Genomic DNA, 14,430 nt, shown 5'->3' with positions numbered 1-14,430 from the left:
AGTCATTCTTACCAAGAATCCCAAAATGGATTTCAAAAGGATTTTAAATACATTATAATACTTTAAAAAATAGCAACATCCTTTGAGATGGTGTCCCTCTCCCTTTCAGCAGAATTTCTGTTTAAAAGAAACAATTCAGCTGGACTAATGGCAAGAGCTTTGGGGTGAGCTGGTCTGTGTGTCTGATCCTTCTGTCCACAGAAAAACAGACTGGTGCAGAGTGTTCTCAGGCTTCTCTGCTGGTGTGAGAGCTTGTGCCTTTGGACAGAGACCTCTGGTTTATAGGCTACTGTGTCTGTGTGGGACACCCCGGGCCCCCCTGGTGCCTGGAGCCTGGGTCCAGGGAGCTGGTGGTTCTGCATGAAGATGTTGGGGGCATCTCCTGGCGTGATGTGGGCTTCTTGACCTGACTAGCCTCATTCGGGGGCCATGCAGCTGTGTGCTCACATGGGTGTGGATCCAAACACAAGAAGAACAGTTTTACCCGCTGAGGAAGCAGCAGTTTATCTGGAAGAGGGACGAGACCAGAGGCGGAGAAGAAAGAACGAAGCTTAAATCTGTTGCTTTAGAAATTGTAACGGTGTCAGATGCCAAACCACATTACATCTGGGGTTTGCTATGCAAAGTGGGTTGTTCACATAACACAGGCCTCGTTTCCTCTGGGGATATTGCCCACATGTTTGTGCTCTGGGATATACGTGTTCACCCACCACCCATTGCGTGTCCATTCATTCATTCTCCATGTGTCCCCGAAGTGCTGGACCCGTTTGTCACCTGGTGACACCCTTGCAGGGCTTAGGGTTGAGGGGTGGGAGGTACACAGGCAGTCAGCATCCTGTGGTGTCAGGAAAACATTGCATTTTCAAATATATTCCTTAAAAGAGCCCACATCCCGCAGACTGGTTTTCTTAATCCTCCCTAGAAAGCTCCAGATGCTGGTAAGCAATGGCAGCTCCCACCTGGAACCTGGCTGTCAGTGAAAGCTGGGCCGGGGACTCGTCAGGACTGACTTGCTGAGGCCGCGTCGCAGGTTGTGGGACGGCTCTGGGGATGTTTGCAGATTTCTTGGGAGGAATCAAGGCTGTTAGACCAGTCTCATCAGGACGCACGGGCATTGTGGGGCTGGAGGCACATGGCATCTCTGGAGTCAGGTTGAGGTGCTTAGTTGGCAAGGCGAGTACTGAAGAGAAGGCTACATGGAAGGCCCACTGTTTAGGAAGGACAAGCCAGGAACTCTGGAACTCTGCCCCTCTCCTGATTCCTAGGAAACGTTTCTGGGAAAAAAAAAATGCAAAGGGACTCAGCCACACATATACATGAATCCATTCTCCCCCAATCTCCCCTCCCGTCCAGGCTGCCACATAACATTGAGCAGAATTCCCTGCGCTCTCTAGTAGGTCCTTGTTGGTTATCCATCTTAAATATAGCAGTGTGTGCTCTTCCATCCCAAACTCCCTAACTGTCCCTTCCCTGCATCCTTCCCCACTCCCGCAACCATAAGTTTCTTCTCTAAGCCCGTGAGTCTGTTTCTGTTTTGTAACTCCAATGGTATCATTTCTTTTTAGATTCCACGTATAAGGTACGTCACACCATATTTCTGCTTCTCTGTCTGACTTACTTCACTCAGTGTGATAATCTCTAGGCCCATCCATGTTGCTGCAGGTGGCATTGCTTCATTCTTTTTAACGGCTGGATAATACTCCGTTGTGTATATGTACCACGTCTTTGTCCGTTTCTCTGTCAGTGGATATTTAGGTTGCTTCCATGTCTTGGCTGTTGTAAACAGCGCTGCAGTGAACAGCGGGTTGTGTGTATCCTTTTGGATCACATTTCTGTTACTTCACTGTTCACTGGAAACGATCACATCATTGTCGGTCAGCTATACCCCAACACAAAATGAAAAGTTTTTAAAATGAGGCGTGTTCTTCCCGGCTCTAAATGCCTTCCTCCCTCCTCCACCTCCTTTCCTCCTCCCTTTCCTTCTCGTGTTTCTTCTCGTCCTGGCTCTCACACGCCCCCTCCCACCCCAGACTTTGACAGTTCTTAAACCTGAGAAGATAAAATAGCTCCCATGCACAAGCCTATGGACCTTGTAGAGTCATCATTTTCTGTGGGGAGCCCTATGCACTCTCTGAACCTGCATCCTCACACCTGAGTCAGCACAGGTGGAGAGACTCAGATCAAAGCACTCTCCCTCCTACCACCCCGGGCCTGCCAGCTGTCCCAGAACTGTCTACTCCCAGCACCGTCGGCTGGGCCTGCAGCCACATCTGTAAACCTGTCCCCTAAGATCGGCTTGTTCAGAGCCGAAGGGGGATGACATCAGAGGATGACTTAACCTGGGGGAGGGGTAAGAACTCCTCGACACTGGGATCTGGGTTCAGTCCATGAACAACAAGTCAGCAGTCATCCCTGAGGCCCAGGGTCTCCTTGGCTGCTGCTTTGTGCTCTCAGCATCTGTGCCCAGGCGATGGTCTGAGTGACAGGTAGCCCACAGGGAGGGATGTGGCGGTTTGGCGAGGGTAAGCAGGTTGTGCACAATTAGGAAAAAAACAAAACAAGATGTTCTGGTTTTGTTTGAGGAAATGATTCAGAAGTGGCCTTGGACACCCCAAAAACATTTTGAAAGAGTCACTGCCTCTTGGTTTTGTCTCCCCCAGCCCCACAGAGTGAAGTCAGGCTTCCACACAGTAAATCTTCATTCACTGCAGGCTGAGGAGTTCAGGTGCTACAGCTAACTGCCTGTGGGGCCAATCTGTTCAGGGTGATGGCCACAGGCCCTCCTTCCCCTGGCCTCTGGCTATCTCTTCAGCTTCATCTTGAATGCTCCTGGAGTGACCCGAGTCACTCCCACCTTCCTGGGGTGTCTGCTCACCCCACCCCGATTCCCATCCCTGAGCCTCCACTCTCTGCCTGCATCATCACCTGGGTAACTCTTTCCCGGCACAGGTAACATCTTAGGAAGCCTGTCCACCTTCCCAGGATGGGTGGCTCGGGGGCTGCTCCTCCCGCTTCCCCTGGTACCCCTCGGGTCTTTCCCTCAGGGTGCTGAGCGTGGAACTGAGTCTCTTGGATACACACCATGCATCCGTTTCTCACTAGACCACAAATTCCCTCTGGGAGGTCCCGTATCTTACTCATCTTCGTAGCTCCAGCTTTTTGGATAACATCTCACACAGTTCCAGCTCAGCTGATGCCTCTGCAATGAATGGATAACCAAGCATTTTAGAACTTCCCTGGCGGTCCACTGGTTAAGACTCTGCACTTCCAATGTAGGAGGCATGAGTTCGATCCCTAGTCTGGGGAATAAGATCCCACATGCCGAGTGGTGCAACCCCTCCCCCCAATTTTTTTTTTAAGTAAAAAAAGAAAGAATTTTAATTAAATAAAAATAAGTCATTTTATAAAATTTAAAAATGGAATTATAGGGGGTATCTAAAGCAAGGCTGTAGCTAAAAATTTCCCATTAAACAGAGGCTTAAGAAGATTGGACTGTAGCCTGCCAGGCTCCTCTGTCCATGGGATTTTCCAGGCAGGAATACTGGAGGGGGTAGCCATTCCCTTCTCCAGGGGATCTTCCTGACCCAGGGGTCAAACCCAGGTCTACTGCATAGCAGGCAGACTGTTTACCATCTGAGCCACCAGGGAAAGCCCCATTCAAATAAATAAATAAAAATCAGGCATTTTATAAGATTTAAAAGTGGAATTATAGGGGATGTCTAATGCAAGACTATGGTTAAATTTTTTCCCATTAAACAGAGGCTTAAGATTGATAGTGTAACTTTGGATACACAATTGTGTCATTTTCTGTTTGATAGCATTAGATTAAAGAACTGGTTTCAAACTCTGTAGGAGAAGGGAGACTCTTAGATTGCTTAGGAGCTCATGTGCTGCTTGTTCTGAGACTCAGGGCTTGTGCTTTGTGGAACTCACGGGAAATGGGTTCAGATTCATGTCCATCTGCTCTGCTTCTAATTAGTGGTGGTCTTGCTTTCCGCCCCAACCTGCTGGTTTAAGCAGAAGCACTGTCCTGATCAATAAAGCTGTTGTGACTTAGAGGAGATAAGGAGCGAGGTAGGAGAGAGACCCACCAGCACCTGAAACAATCTGCAGAAGTGGGGGCCATCGGACCTGGAGGGCAGGTGGGGACTTCACTCGTCCTGCTGGAAGTCAGGATCAGTGACGGGGGCTGTGCTGGGGCTGCCTCAGCCCTCTTCATCCGCCGTGGGGCCCTGCATGTACTCACAGTCCACTGTCTTAGGTGACTTCTGTCACAGTCCTGAGGAGGCAGAAGGCACATCCCAGGCATATAAGCATTGTTGGGGCAATACCCTGGAGGAAACAGAGCCCCCTTTCATAGCTCCAGAGCACAGGAATGGCTCTCGATGTGGGTTACTGGTACAGCCTGTCTCCTTCCCCCAGAAGGGCCTGTGCTCTTCCAAACCCGCGTGGAACCACTCTTCCATGTAGACTGGAAGTTTATTTTGCTCTAAGTGAGAGGGCTGTTTGGAAACCAATGCTCACATAGTCTTCTGCTTCCATGAATGTTCCCGGCTTCCCATTTTTCCGTCCATAAAATGAGGTGGCTGTTGTTTAGTCGCTGTCATATCCAATTCTTTGTAAGCGTGTGGACTGCAGCCCAGTAGGCTCCTCTGTCCATGGGATTTCCCAGGCAAAAATACTGCAGTGGGTTGCCATTTTCCTCTCCAGGGGGTCTTACCAACTTAGGGATCAAACCCTCAGTATCCTGCATTGGCAGGCAGATTCTTTACCACTGAGCCACCAGGGAAGCCCGTAAAACAAGGTAGTTGTATTAATAGGTAATCTCCTGGGCTGTTCCCAGATTTAAAAATTCTATTTTTTATAGCCCTATCTCCTTTCCTTGTTCTCATTTCAAATCTTCAGGTCATTATTATGAAATTTGTGTGACCCGCTTTGGGAATAAGATTCCGCAGTTAAATAGTAGCCTCTGTGGAAAAATCCATAGGTTGGAAGGATGATGCTTAATTGCAATGAACTGAACGGTGGCCACTTTCAAGGCTAGTAACAGAGATTTCAGGAAAGCATCACATCTTCTGCCAACTTAGCAGCTGAAACCTGAGATGGCCTTAGGACAGATGATATTCATATACTGGGTTTCAGAACAAAGATCAAACACTCCAGAGCCTCATCTTGTGATGTTATCTCAAGAATATCCCAGCAATGTTTTCTTTAACTCCAGGAAGAGCAATTTAGAGGGATGGATCTCGCCACATGTGTCCAGCTGCGAGTTTAATACTTTCGGGAAAAAAGACTGTCCTATAAACACAGAAGTCACTAAGCATGGGTGCCTGAAAGTTGTCCGTTTCTTTGCTTACAGTCGTCAGAATCTTGTATACACAAAGTACGAAATTAATAAACATGGTGGAATTCACTATTATCGTAAACCAGCCAGCAATATTTTATTTGCACCTTAGGATATCATTTTGGAATTTCACTCTTCAGTGGGTGGAGATGACCGAAAATCGAATTGAGTTTGATCAGTTTGTGAAACATCCCTCAGGAACTGTACGGTCAACCTGTCTCCAGATTTAATCATTTATAAAGCTTTTCACTTTTCAGTCAATTAAATATTGCCACCTGAAAAGCTATTTCTGAAGAAGCTGGATGGTGTTTCTAATGGCGTGGAGGCGTTTCTCCACACCTGGGCTTCCCAGGGTAGACGGGCTCTTTGTGGGGTGGTTCTGACATGTTGGTGCAGGAACTGCATGGGAGAAGGAGGAGGAGGGGAAGTCCTGCCTCCCTCTATCCCCACCCAGTCCGTTCTGCTCATGCACACGCCACACTCATCCTGGAAAAATGCAAGTCGAGGTGTCGCCTGGGGAGACGGTTGATTGCGGTCACCAAGTTTCCTACGTGATAATCCCTGTGCCTGGAAGCCAGCCTTCCCCTGTACCCTGATCGCTGGCTGCCCGGCCTCCAGTGGGGGCAGGGACGGCTCCTCTCGTGCGGGGGCGGGGGGTGTGCTTCCTCCTGCCACCCGTCCAGGTGTGCCCCCTCGGCCTCAGGTTTCCAGCTCCGACGACCCTCCCCTGGCTCCTGTGGTCGCTCCTTATTCAAATCCATGAATCATAGAGGAGCGCATGGAAAGTCTTTTTATAGACATGAGCATATTGTTTCTATCCCTGCCGAGCTATTCGGGGGCGGGAGATGGGGGAGATGGGATGTGCAGCTCCATCCTGTCTGGGGCAGGCACTCCTCCTGGGGGAAGAGGGCTCTGGCTCCAACTCTTGTCTTGTGTCCAACATCAAGATCAGTTTTTCTGACACGGTCACCAAGAACTAGGAATTTTAAGGAAGCGGAATGCGCTCAGACACAGAACTGCCCCCAAATAATTTTTTTTTAAAGTACCGTTGAAAATGACAAGGCGTTTCAGGGGTGAGTGTTGAGTGTCGATTGCTCAGCCAGGAGGCGAGCCACCGATGGCAAAGGTGATGGTCAAGGTGACCGTGATGGAGGGGGACAGTCCTGCCGTGTGAATGCTCACTGGAACCTGTCCTCCTCTCCTCCCTGGTAGGTGACGGGCATCCGGGGCCAAGATGACCGAGCGCTTTGACTGCCACCACTGCGAGGACTCGCTCTTCGGCAGGAAGTATGTACTTCGGGAGGAGCAGCCCTACTGTGTGGCCTGCTTCGAGGCCCTGTTCGCCAGCACCTGTGAGGAGTGCGGGAAGTTGATCGGCTGTGACTGCAAGGTACCCTGGCCCCTGGGGGTCCCGCGGTGCTCCCCACATCCTCCCTTACCGCCTGGCTTCCCTGGACCCCACATTGGCTCCGCATGTTTCTCTGCATAGTTTGCACTCAAGTCCTGGTTCCCATCACCTTGAACACTCCTGAGCCCCATTCTGCTGGGCTGGGACCCTGCATGAGCCCTTCCTAGCCTGCCCCTGCAGGCTTGGTCTCTGCCCCCTCCCAGTCGCGCCTGCTCAGGGCTTTCCAGGACGTGTGCGCTCCCGGGTACACTTCTGATGGCCCCAGGTCAGCATCCTTATCTAACCAGACACCTGCCGCCCAATCCCTTGCTCCCCTGAGGCTCCCAGCTCTCCTCCCGGGCTGACTCACAGGGCAGGTGTGCGAGGTCAATATTTGCGAAGAGAGTGTGGTGCGGGTGACACGGCGCCCGCCTCTTGGGTGGAGGGTTTCAGAGGCTCTGCCTGCCCTGGGGCATCCGGGGAGCTTCTGGTCTTAGCGGGGAGGGCCAGCTTGTATAGCTGCTGGCTGAGCGGGTGCGGCTGGCTCCACTGCGCGTTTGCCCTGGGTCTATCTTGCATCTCATCCTTCCGAGGGCAGGCGGTGAGCAGCTGGTCGCACACCAGCTTCTGTCTCTGTGTGTTTAGTAACAGTCTAGGAATGATTTCCATCTGGGGGGGGGAGGCAGACTTTGCCTTGAGCAGAGACAAAGGGCGTGGGATGCCAGCCGCTGGAGCCTGAGCTGCAGTCACGTGTCCTGGCTCCGGAGCAGGGTGGATTCTGAGAGGAAGGGACATGGGCACCCTTCAAACAACCAGAGTTTTGGCTACAACCAGGAGCAAAGGCAGCTGGTCTTGCTCACCTGAAAGGTGCCGGCCCTCCGACCTCCATCTCTTGGGGGGATGTGTGTCTGAGTCCCTCCGCATCCATCTCCAGGCCAAGTGGGAGAGCTCGGACACTGAGTTGCCCTGTTCCAGTCTGGCTCTGTGTCTCACTGGCTGTGTGATCTCAGGCCCATGTCTTGACTCCCTCAGTGCCCGTCTACGTGTTTACAAAATGGAGCTACGACAAGGAAGCCTGGGTCATGGGTTCTCACATGTGCAGCTACAAAGCAGCCAGAGTTCTAAAGAGCAGCTGCATGTGCGTGCTCAGTCATGTCTGACTCTTTGCGACTCCATGGACGGTAGCCCGCCAGACCCCCTGTCCATGGGATTTCCCAGGCAAGGATACTGGAGTGTGTTGGCATTTCCTTCTCCAGGGGATCTTTCCAACCCAGGGATCAAACCCGAGTCTCTTATGTCTCCTGCGTGGGCAGGTGGGTTCTTTACCGCTAGTGTGACCTGGGGAACCCAGAAAGCAGGTGCTGGTGGTATGTACCAGTCCCCTCTTCTCTGCCGACGGCACCCCTAATCTTTCTGCAGCTCAGTCCCTCCCCAGGCCTCTTAAAGCTTCAGCTTCTCAGTTCTCACTAGAGAAACATCAATAAGGATGTCTGCTTTGAGGGAGAACTAATAGGCAGAGAAAAACTTATTTTCTAAAGGCTCTCCCTGGGAAAGACGTAAGTAGGTGAGCGTTTCAGGTATCATTCTGACAAAGACCAGCTCTGGGTTTGGGGGATCTTTTGGAGCTGCTTTATGGTGTTGTGTTGGTTTCTGTGTACAAGGGAAGTGAGCCAGCTATATGTGTGCATATATCCCCTCCCTCTTGAGCCTCCCTCCCACCTTCCACATCCTGCTCCCTGCTCCCTGTGCCGTGCAGCACCTTCCCACTAGCTGTCTGTTTCACACGTGCTCCTGTGTATACCTCAATCCCAATCTCCCAGTTCACCCCGCCCTCCTTTTCCGCACTCCGTGTCCACAAATCTGCTTTCTACATCTGCGTCTTTACTCCGGTCCTGCAAATAGGTCCGTCAGTGCCCTCTTTCTAGATTCCACCTATATGCATTCATATACGATATTTGTCTTTTTCTGACTTATCAGCTCTGGTTTGAAGGAGATGTTTTGGAGATTTGGGGCTGGTCATCCTTGGCTGGGAGCTAAAGTGAAAACAAAACTCAAGTCACTGATCGTTTCTTCAGTATGATTTAGTGGACAGACCCTTGAAACTACTTATCCTTCCGCACATGCTTTATGAGTAAATAAACAAAAATCCCCCCAAAGCGGCCAAAATCAACAAGACTGCTGCAGAGTCAAGACTGCTGTTCAGGCAATCATGCTGAACTTTTCACCCCGGATACCAGTCCACTGTGGAGTCTCAGCATGGGATTCTGTGCATTTGGGAAGGAAACAAAGAAGTGAACTTGCAGTTAGACCTCGGCATGTGGGGTTTTGAATACTTGGAACCGTTTTCTTGGCTTTCGGAAATAATTGCAAAAGTTTGCTTTGTGGAGAAAGTGAGGTCAGGAGAAACGTGCCTGTCTTTCAGGAAGCGAACCCCGAGCCTGGCAACAGGGTAAGTGGCAGGGTCTCTGCCAGAGTCTTTCTTCAAGGATTTGAAGGACCATACGGATGGGAATGCGGCAGCCTGACTGCCGCAAAGCAGGGAACATCTTTGCAAAGCGCTGCGCCTAGTGGCGTGGCACACCCCCCGACATGGCGGGGTCCTGTGGGTCTGAGGACTGGGTGGCTCGGGAATCAGCAGCTAAGCTTCCCCCAGCCCGGGAAAGACAGACGGGGGGCAGAGGACGGCGAGGGACCCCGCTGCCCTGGGCCGCCCCCATTAACTGGGGGGTGCAGGGTCCCTCCAGGCCACTGACTCCACCCACGGCTCAGCAGAGGCCTCAACAAGGGCAGAGCAAAGCCACAAGCCCTTCCCACATTAGGAGTGTCTCTGAAATGGAAAATCAGAAAGGAAGTGTTTGCGCCTAATCTCACATTGTTTATCAAACATTTTACAGCAATTTATGACTTTCTGTGTGCACAAGATTACCTTGCTAGTTTTTCTGGGATGTGTTGAAGATTTTTTTTTTTTTTTCCTTTCTTTTTCGCCCCTTCATGTGCTCTCTCTCTAGAGAACCTTAAAACAGGGGCATTTTCTAGGATGTTTCAAAGTTCTTGAAAGTTAGTCAGCGAGCCCCTACTTCTTAGCCTTGAACCTCTGTGGTGTCTCTGGGGACCACCCGGTAGGCTCGACACACAACAGAATTCAGCAAGACAAGACTAGCTCAGTACTACAAGACTGAAACTCCATTTGGAGAAGTAAATGCCAGCGGTGAGAAGAGTCACTCAGAGCCCAGTTTACATACACACGTTTAGAGCAGGCGTCAGCCTAATTCAGGCACCAGGTCAGATCACCTAAGCAGACCAGATGCCTTGGCCTTTCTGTGCCAACTTCCAGTCCAGCCCCACGAGCCTCGAGCCAGCAAAGTCAGTGGCCTTTTCCCACCTTGGCGCCCACACAGTGTGGACTTTTCCACAGAAGAGAGTCCCAGAGGAGGTGGGGGCGTGAAGTATCAACTTGACTCAGACTGACACGTAAGGACGGCACGAGAGAAGGAGGACTCCCAGGAGAGCTGACAGCACGGCCTCAGATGGGGCTTCACAAGCGCCCGAGCAAGCTGCAGGGTGTGGCTCTTCCAGGCGTGCCCATGGGGGTGGTACCCAGGCCCGCAGGGCCAGCATCACTCGTGGCCACACAGGCATCACCGAGCAACTGGTGTCCTAGCCGGGCCTCATAGCCAAGGGGGATGGGGGCCTTCAGAGGCCAGGACAGCGCAAGCCAGGGTATGGGCAGGGGAGAGGGGAGCATAGCAGAGAGGGGGCTGGGGCAGAAGGTGAGTCTGGGTGAACATGCTGGGGCCTGCTTGTAAAGATGCTGCCGGGCCAGGTAAAGGTCTATGCCCTGCCAGATGCAGACCAGGAAGAGGGATGCAGGGGACTGGGTTCACAGCATCTTAGCGTCATTCTGTTAAACTTGCTCACCTATAAAATAGGAATAAAACCTTATTCCGTGGTGTCATTGTGTGGTTCAAAACAAGAGGGGATTAAGGGAATTTTAGAGTTAGAAGGGCCGTGGAGGCTGAAAGCGCTGTACAGGTAGAGTGATTGAGCCCAGGAGCCTGGAGCTCTTAGAGGAGGGCATGGAATCCATCTTGGTCTCATGAGTAAGTGATGCTTCGGGGCACCTGATGTCACCATGAGCTGGGATCAAAGACCAATGTTAGCTGAGCAGTTACAATGTGCCAGGACTGTGGTCGATTCTTCACCATCATCTCTGCTTCCCCGGTGGCATCTGAGGCTGGAAGGGGTCAGGTTACTGTCACCACCATGCAGCAGGTGTGTGGCAGAGCCAGGACTCAAGTCTGGAGCCTTCAGGTTTAATCGCTGGGGTGAAATACACTAGGCATTTTAGACACGTGCTCCCAGGGTCCCCAGGGGCTCGAGTGGCGTGGCAGGTGTGCAGGGCATGGCTTGAGGTTCCCCACCTGCCTGCACGCCAGGTTTCCTCGGCCTGGGGTGGCCACCGCCGCCGATGGCACCTGGAACAGGGTGGGTGAGCTGTCGTCCCGCCTCAGCCCACCCCCTCCCCGCCCCACTGATGGTGATGCCAGCTTGTTCAGAGAGAGTTGTGACTCACCATGGCTCCTGAGAGTGTGGGTGTAGATTGGTATTTATCTTCAGAAAAACATTTTTGTCAGAAGGTTGAAGAATTATCAAATGTCTTTGAATGAACAGTTCAGGGCTGTTGTATGTTAATGCGGAAACACATGTGTGTGCGTGTGCGTGTGTGCGTGTGCAAGAGACAGCAGACAGGGAGCAGCTGTGCAGGGGGGTGAGGATGCCCCAGGGAAGGGATGGCCGGTGACTCAGCTCAGCAGGAATCTCGGCAGGATGGTGACCAGCCCCCTGGAGTGGGTGTGGGATGGGGGTGGCGCTGAGGGTTCTAGGCAGCTGCTGTCACCAGCCTGGAGGGCCATGCCATAGCCAGGGTGTGATCAGTCCCTCCCTTGAATGCAGGATGTGGGACTCGGGACAGTGAGCGACCAAATGACCAACAGCCTCAGGAGGGTGGAGGCCAGGAGCTGGACCTCCCTCCGGAGGATCTAATCAGGACGGGGTGTAGTATCAGATTTAGAGAACTTTCTAGTGTCAAGGGGGCTTTCTTAGTGGCTCAGTTGGTAGAGAATCTGCCTGCAATACAGGAGACCCAGGTTTGATCCCTGGGGTCAGGAAGATTCCCTGGAAAAAGGAATGGCAACCCACTCCAGTATTCTTGCCTGGGAAATCCCATGGTCAGAGGAGCCTGGTGGGCTGCAGTCCATGGTGGTGCGAAGAGTCAGCTTAGCACACGCACGCAGTGTGTGTCAGAATTTCTTTCATTTTTGAGGCTGTGAATAACGGTCCACGTTTGTCCATCACTGTCTGTCCACTCCGTGATGGACACTTTAGTGACTTCCACCTTTTGGCTTCTATGAATCTGGATCCACAGATTCCCACTTTCAATTCTTGGGACATCTACCCAGAAGTGGAATTGCTGGTCATGGGGTAATTCTCTGTTTAATTTTTTGAGGAACTGCCTGCTATACTGTTTTCCATACCAAAAAGAAAAAATTGTTAAATGCATTTATTCCATAATCAGCATTACAACAGTGATCACGTGATCCAAACCCCCACTCATCTTTAATTAGGCTGATTACTGTCCTCAGTGGACAGGACTTTATTCAAATCCTCAACAAAGACAGAGCTGAACGGCACTCACCTGGGTACATTCATCTGGCCTCCTGGTCCAGCCCGGTGGGAACTCTCCCAGCTGGCGCCCCTCAGGCTGGCCCTCCTGGTTTCTGCCCTTTTTCTGCCCAGCTCACACATCCTCTGGTCTTTGATGTTCAGCTGGTAGCACTTCCTGGAAGTGTTCTACTCGCCTTCTCCAGGTTGACCCAGGGGCCCCACCCCAGGCTCTGTCTCTGAGGTTCCCTCAGCCCATCCTCCCTCCCCTGGGAATCACAACCACCCCCTCGGGCATGGCTGGGTTTGTCCCGTGTGCTTGTGGCCAGTGGACCCCCAAGGTCTGTGTGTCCAGCAGAAGCACTGATGAGTTTCATTGCAGCTTCTCTTTCTTACAGAGAGTTCCCAGGGAAAAGCACCTGTTTTTCAGAAGCTTCTAAGAGTGGCTCCGCACCCCACCCGACCGTTCCAGCCCCTCGAGCTCCACCTCCCTGCCCCGGCCCCTCTCACCTCTCTGCCTCTCTGCCCCGGGTCTGCAGGACTTGTCCTACAAGGACCGGCACTGGCACGAGGCCTGTTTCCGTTGCTCGCGGTGTCGGGGCTCCCTCGTGGACAAGCCGTTCGCTGCCAAGGAGGACCAGCTGCTCTGCACTGACTGCTACTCGCAAGAGTACTCGTCGCGATGCCAGGAGTGCAAGAAGGGCATCATGCCAGGTGGGCGCCGTGATCCCGCCTTTCGCACACGCGCGAAGTCCCCAGGCCCTAACCCCCCAGTCCCTCCCCACGCCCCCCTCCACCCCGCACACTCGTGCTGGACCTGGAGCTGGGTGCTGCGCGCCGTGCGGGTGACATCCTGGCAGACTTGACCGCAGCTGGGCCTAGTGGCCAGTGATGAGTGACCTGTCTGTTGATGGGGGCGGATGGGACTGTATCCCTTGCTTTTGGTTGGGAGAGGGGAGGAGGAATCTTTGCTTTATGGGAGAGGAATCTTCTTTTAAAGAATAGAATGGACAAAAATGCTATGTGAAATTTTTCAACACAGTATTTAAAAAATGATCTTGTTAAGACACACAAAACAAGAGCAAGAAGAATCTAAGATCTGGACCCTGGATAGTTCATTGGCCACAGAGGGTCAGTGATGTTCTCTGTATGACCAGTAAGGGGCAACTGGACAGTAACCTTGCCAGACTTAGCGCATAAAATACAGGACTCCCAGGTAAACTGGAATTTCAGCCGATCCCACCTGAGACCTCGTTAATCCGGCTTCTCTGCCAGAGAGCCATATAAAATCAAGAGAAGGCTCTGTCCTTTGACTGTCTTCTGGGGTGTGGCCCCCAAACCAGGCTCAGGGTGGTGGGAGCAGGGCACAGGTCTAGGTCCCCAGCTCTTGGGAAGCTGGATGCTGCTGCCTGGGGAGCCCTCAAATTGCTCAAGAAAGTATCTGTCCTCACGATGGCTTCTTAGAGGATGTGCTTCCTTCAGTCCTGAGAAGCTTTAGAATTAAGGGCACACTTATTAAGACAATCCAACCCAGAGCAGTAATATTGTGTTAAATAATCTGATAACGCATGAGTGAAGTTTAGAAAAAAAATTGGTCTCAAGAGTAAATTAATTTTTTTATTCTAACTAAAAGTGTGCAATTGAGTGATTTAGGTTCGTGGTTTTATACGGGGATTTTCTTAATCCGTGAATGTTTTTGACAGTTAAGATACCTTAGTTTTTGAGGCTATGAATAACAGTCCACGTTTGTCCATCATTATCTGTCCACTGTATATATTTAGCTCACTTCATCGACAATTACTTAAGAACTTGAGGTCCAGTTTGCCAAGGTCCTCCTTGGCATCGAAGTAGAAGGAATATCAAATACATTAAATTTTGTTGTTCATTCGCTGAGTCCTGTCTGACTCTTTGCAACCCCATGGACTGCAGCACGCCAGGCCTCTCTGTCCTTCACCATCTCCCGGAGTTTGCTCAGACTCATGTCCATTAACTCGGTGATGACATCCAACCATTTCATCCTCTATCGCCCCCTTCTCCA

General features: G+C 51.6%; 1 protein-coding gene across 4 annotated transcripts in view; it reads left to right on the top strand.

Moving 5' to 3' along the window:
* FHL2 (four and a half LIM domains 2) overlaps positions 1-14,430 on the top strand; it is a 47,307-nt gene that overhangs the window by 27,414 nt on the left and 5,463 nt on the right. For all 4 annotated transcript variants that reach the window (XM_018054974.1, XM_018054972.1, XM_018054971.1 and 1 more), the window contains exons 2-3: positions 6,557-6,734; positions 12,932-13,106. In XM_018054974.1, the coding sequence (XP_017910463.1) occupies positions 6,579-6,734; positions 12,932-13,106 (331 nt within the window). In that variant the 5' untranslated portion in view covers positions 6,557-6,578. The remainder of the gene's footprint in view (positions 1-6,556; positions 6,735-12,931; positions 13,107-14,430) is intronic.

Source organism: Capra hircus, chromosome 11 (assembly GCF_001704415.2).
Source record: "Capra hircus breed San Clemente chromosome 11, ASM170441v1, whole genome shotgun sequence".
Taxonomy (NCBI): Eukaryota; Metazoa; Chordata; class Mammalia; order Artiodactyla; family Bovidae; genus Capra; species Capra hircus.
Note: the sequence above shows the minus strand (reverse complement) of the source record. Positions and strands in the feature narration are given on the sequence as shown.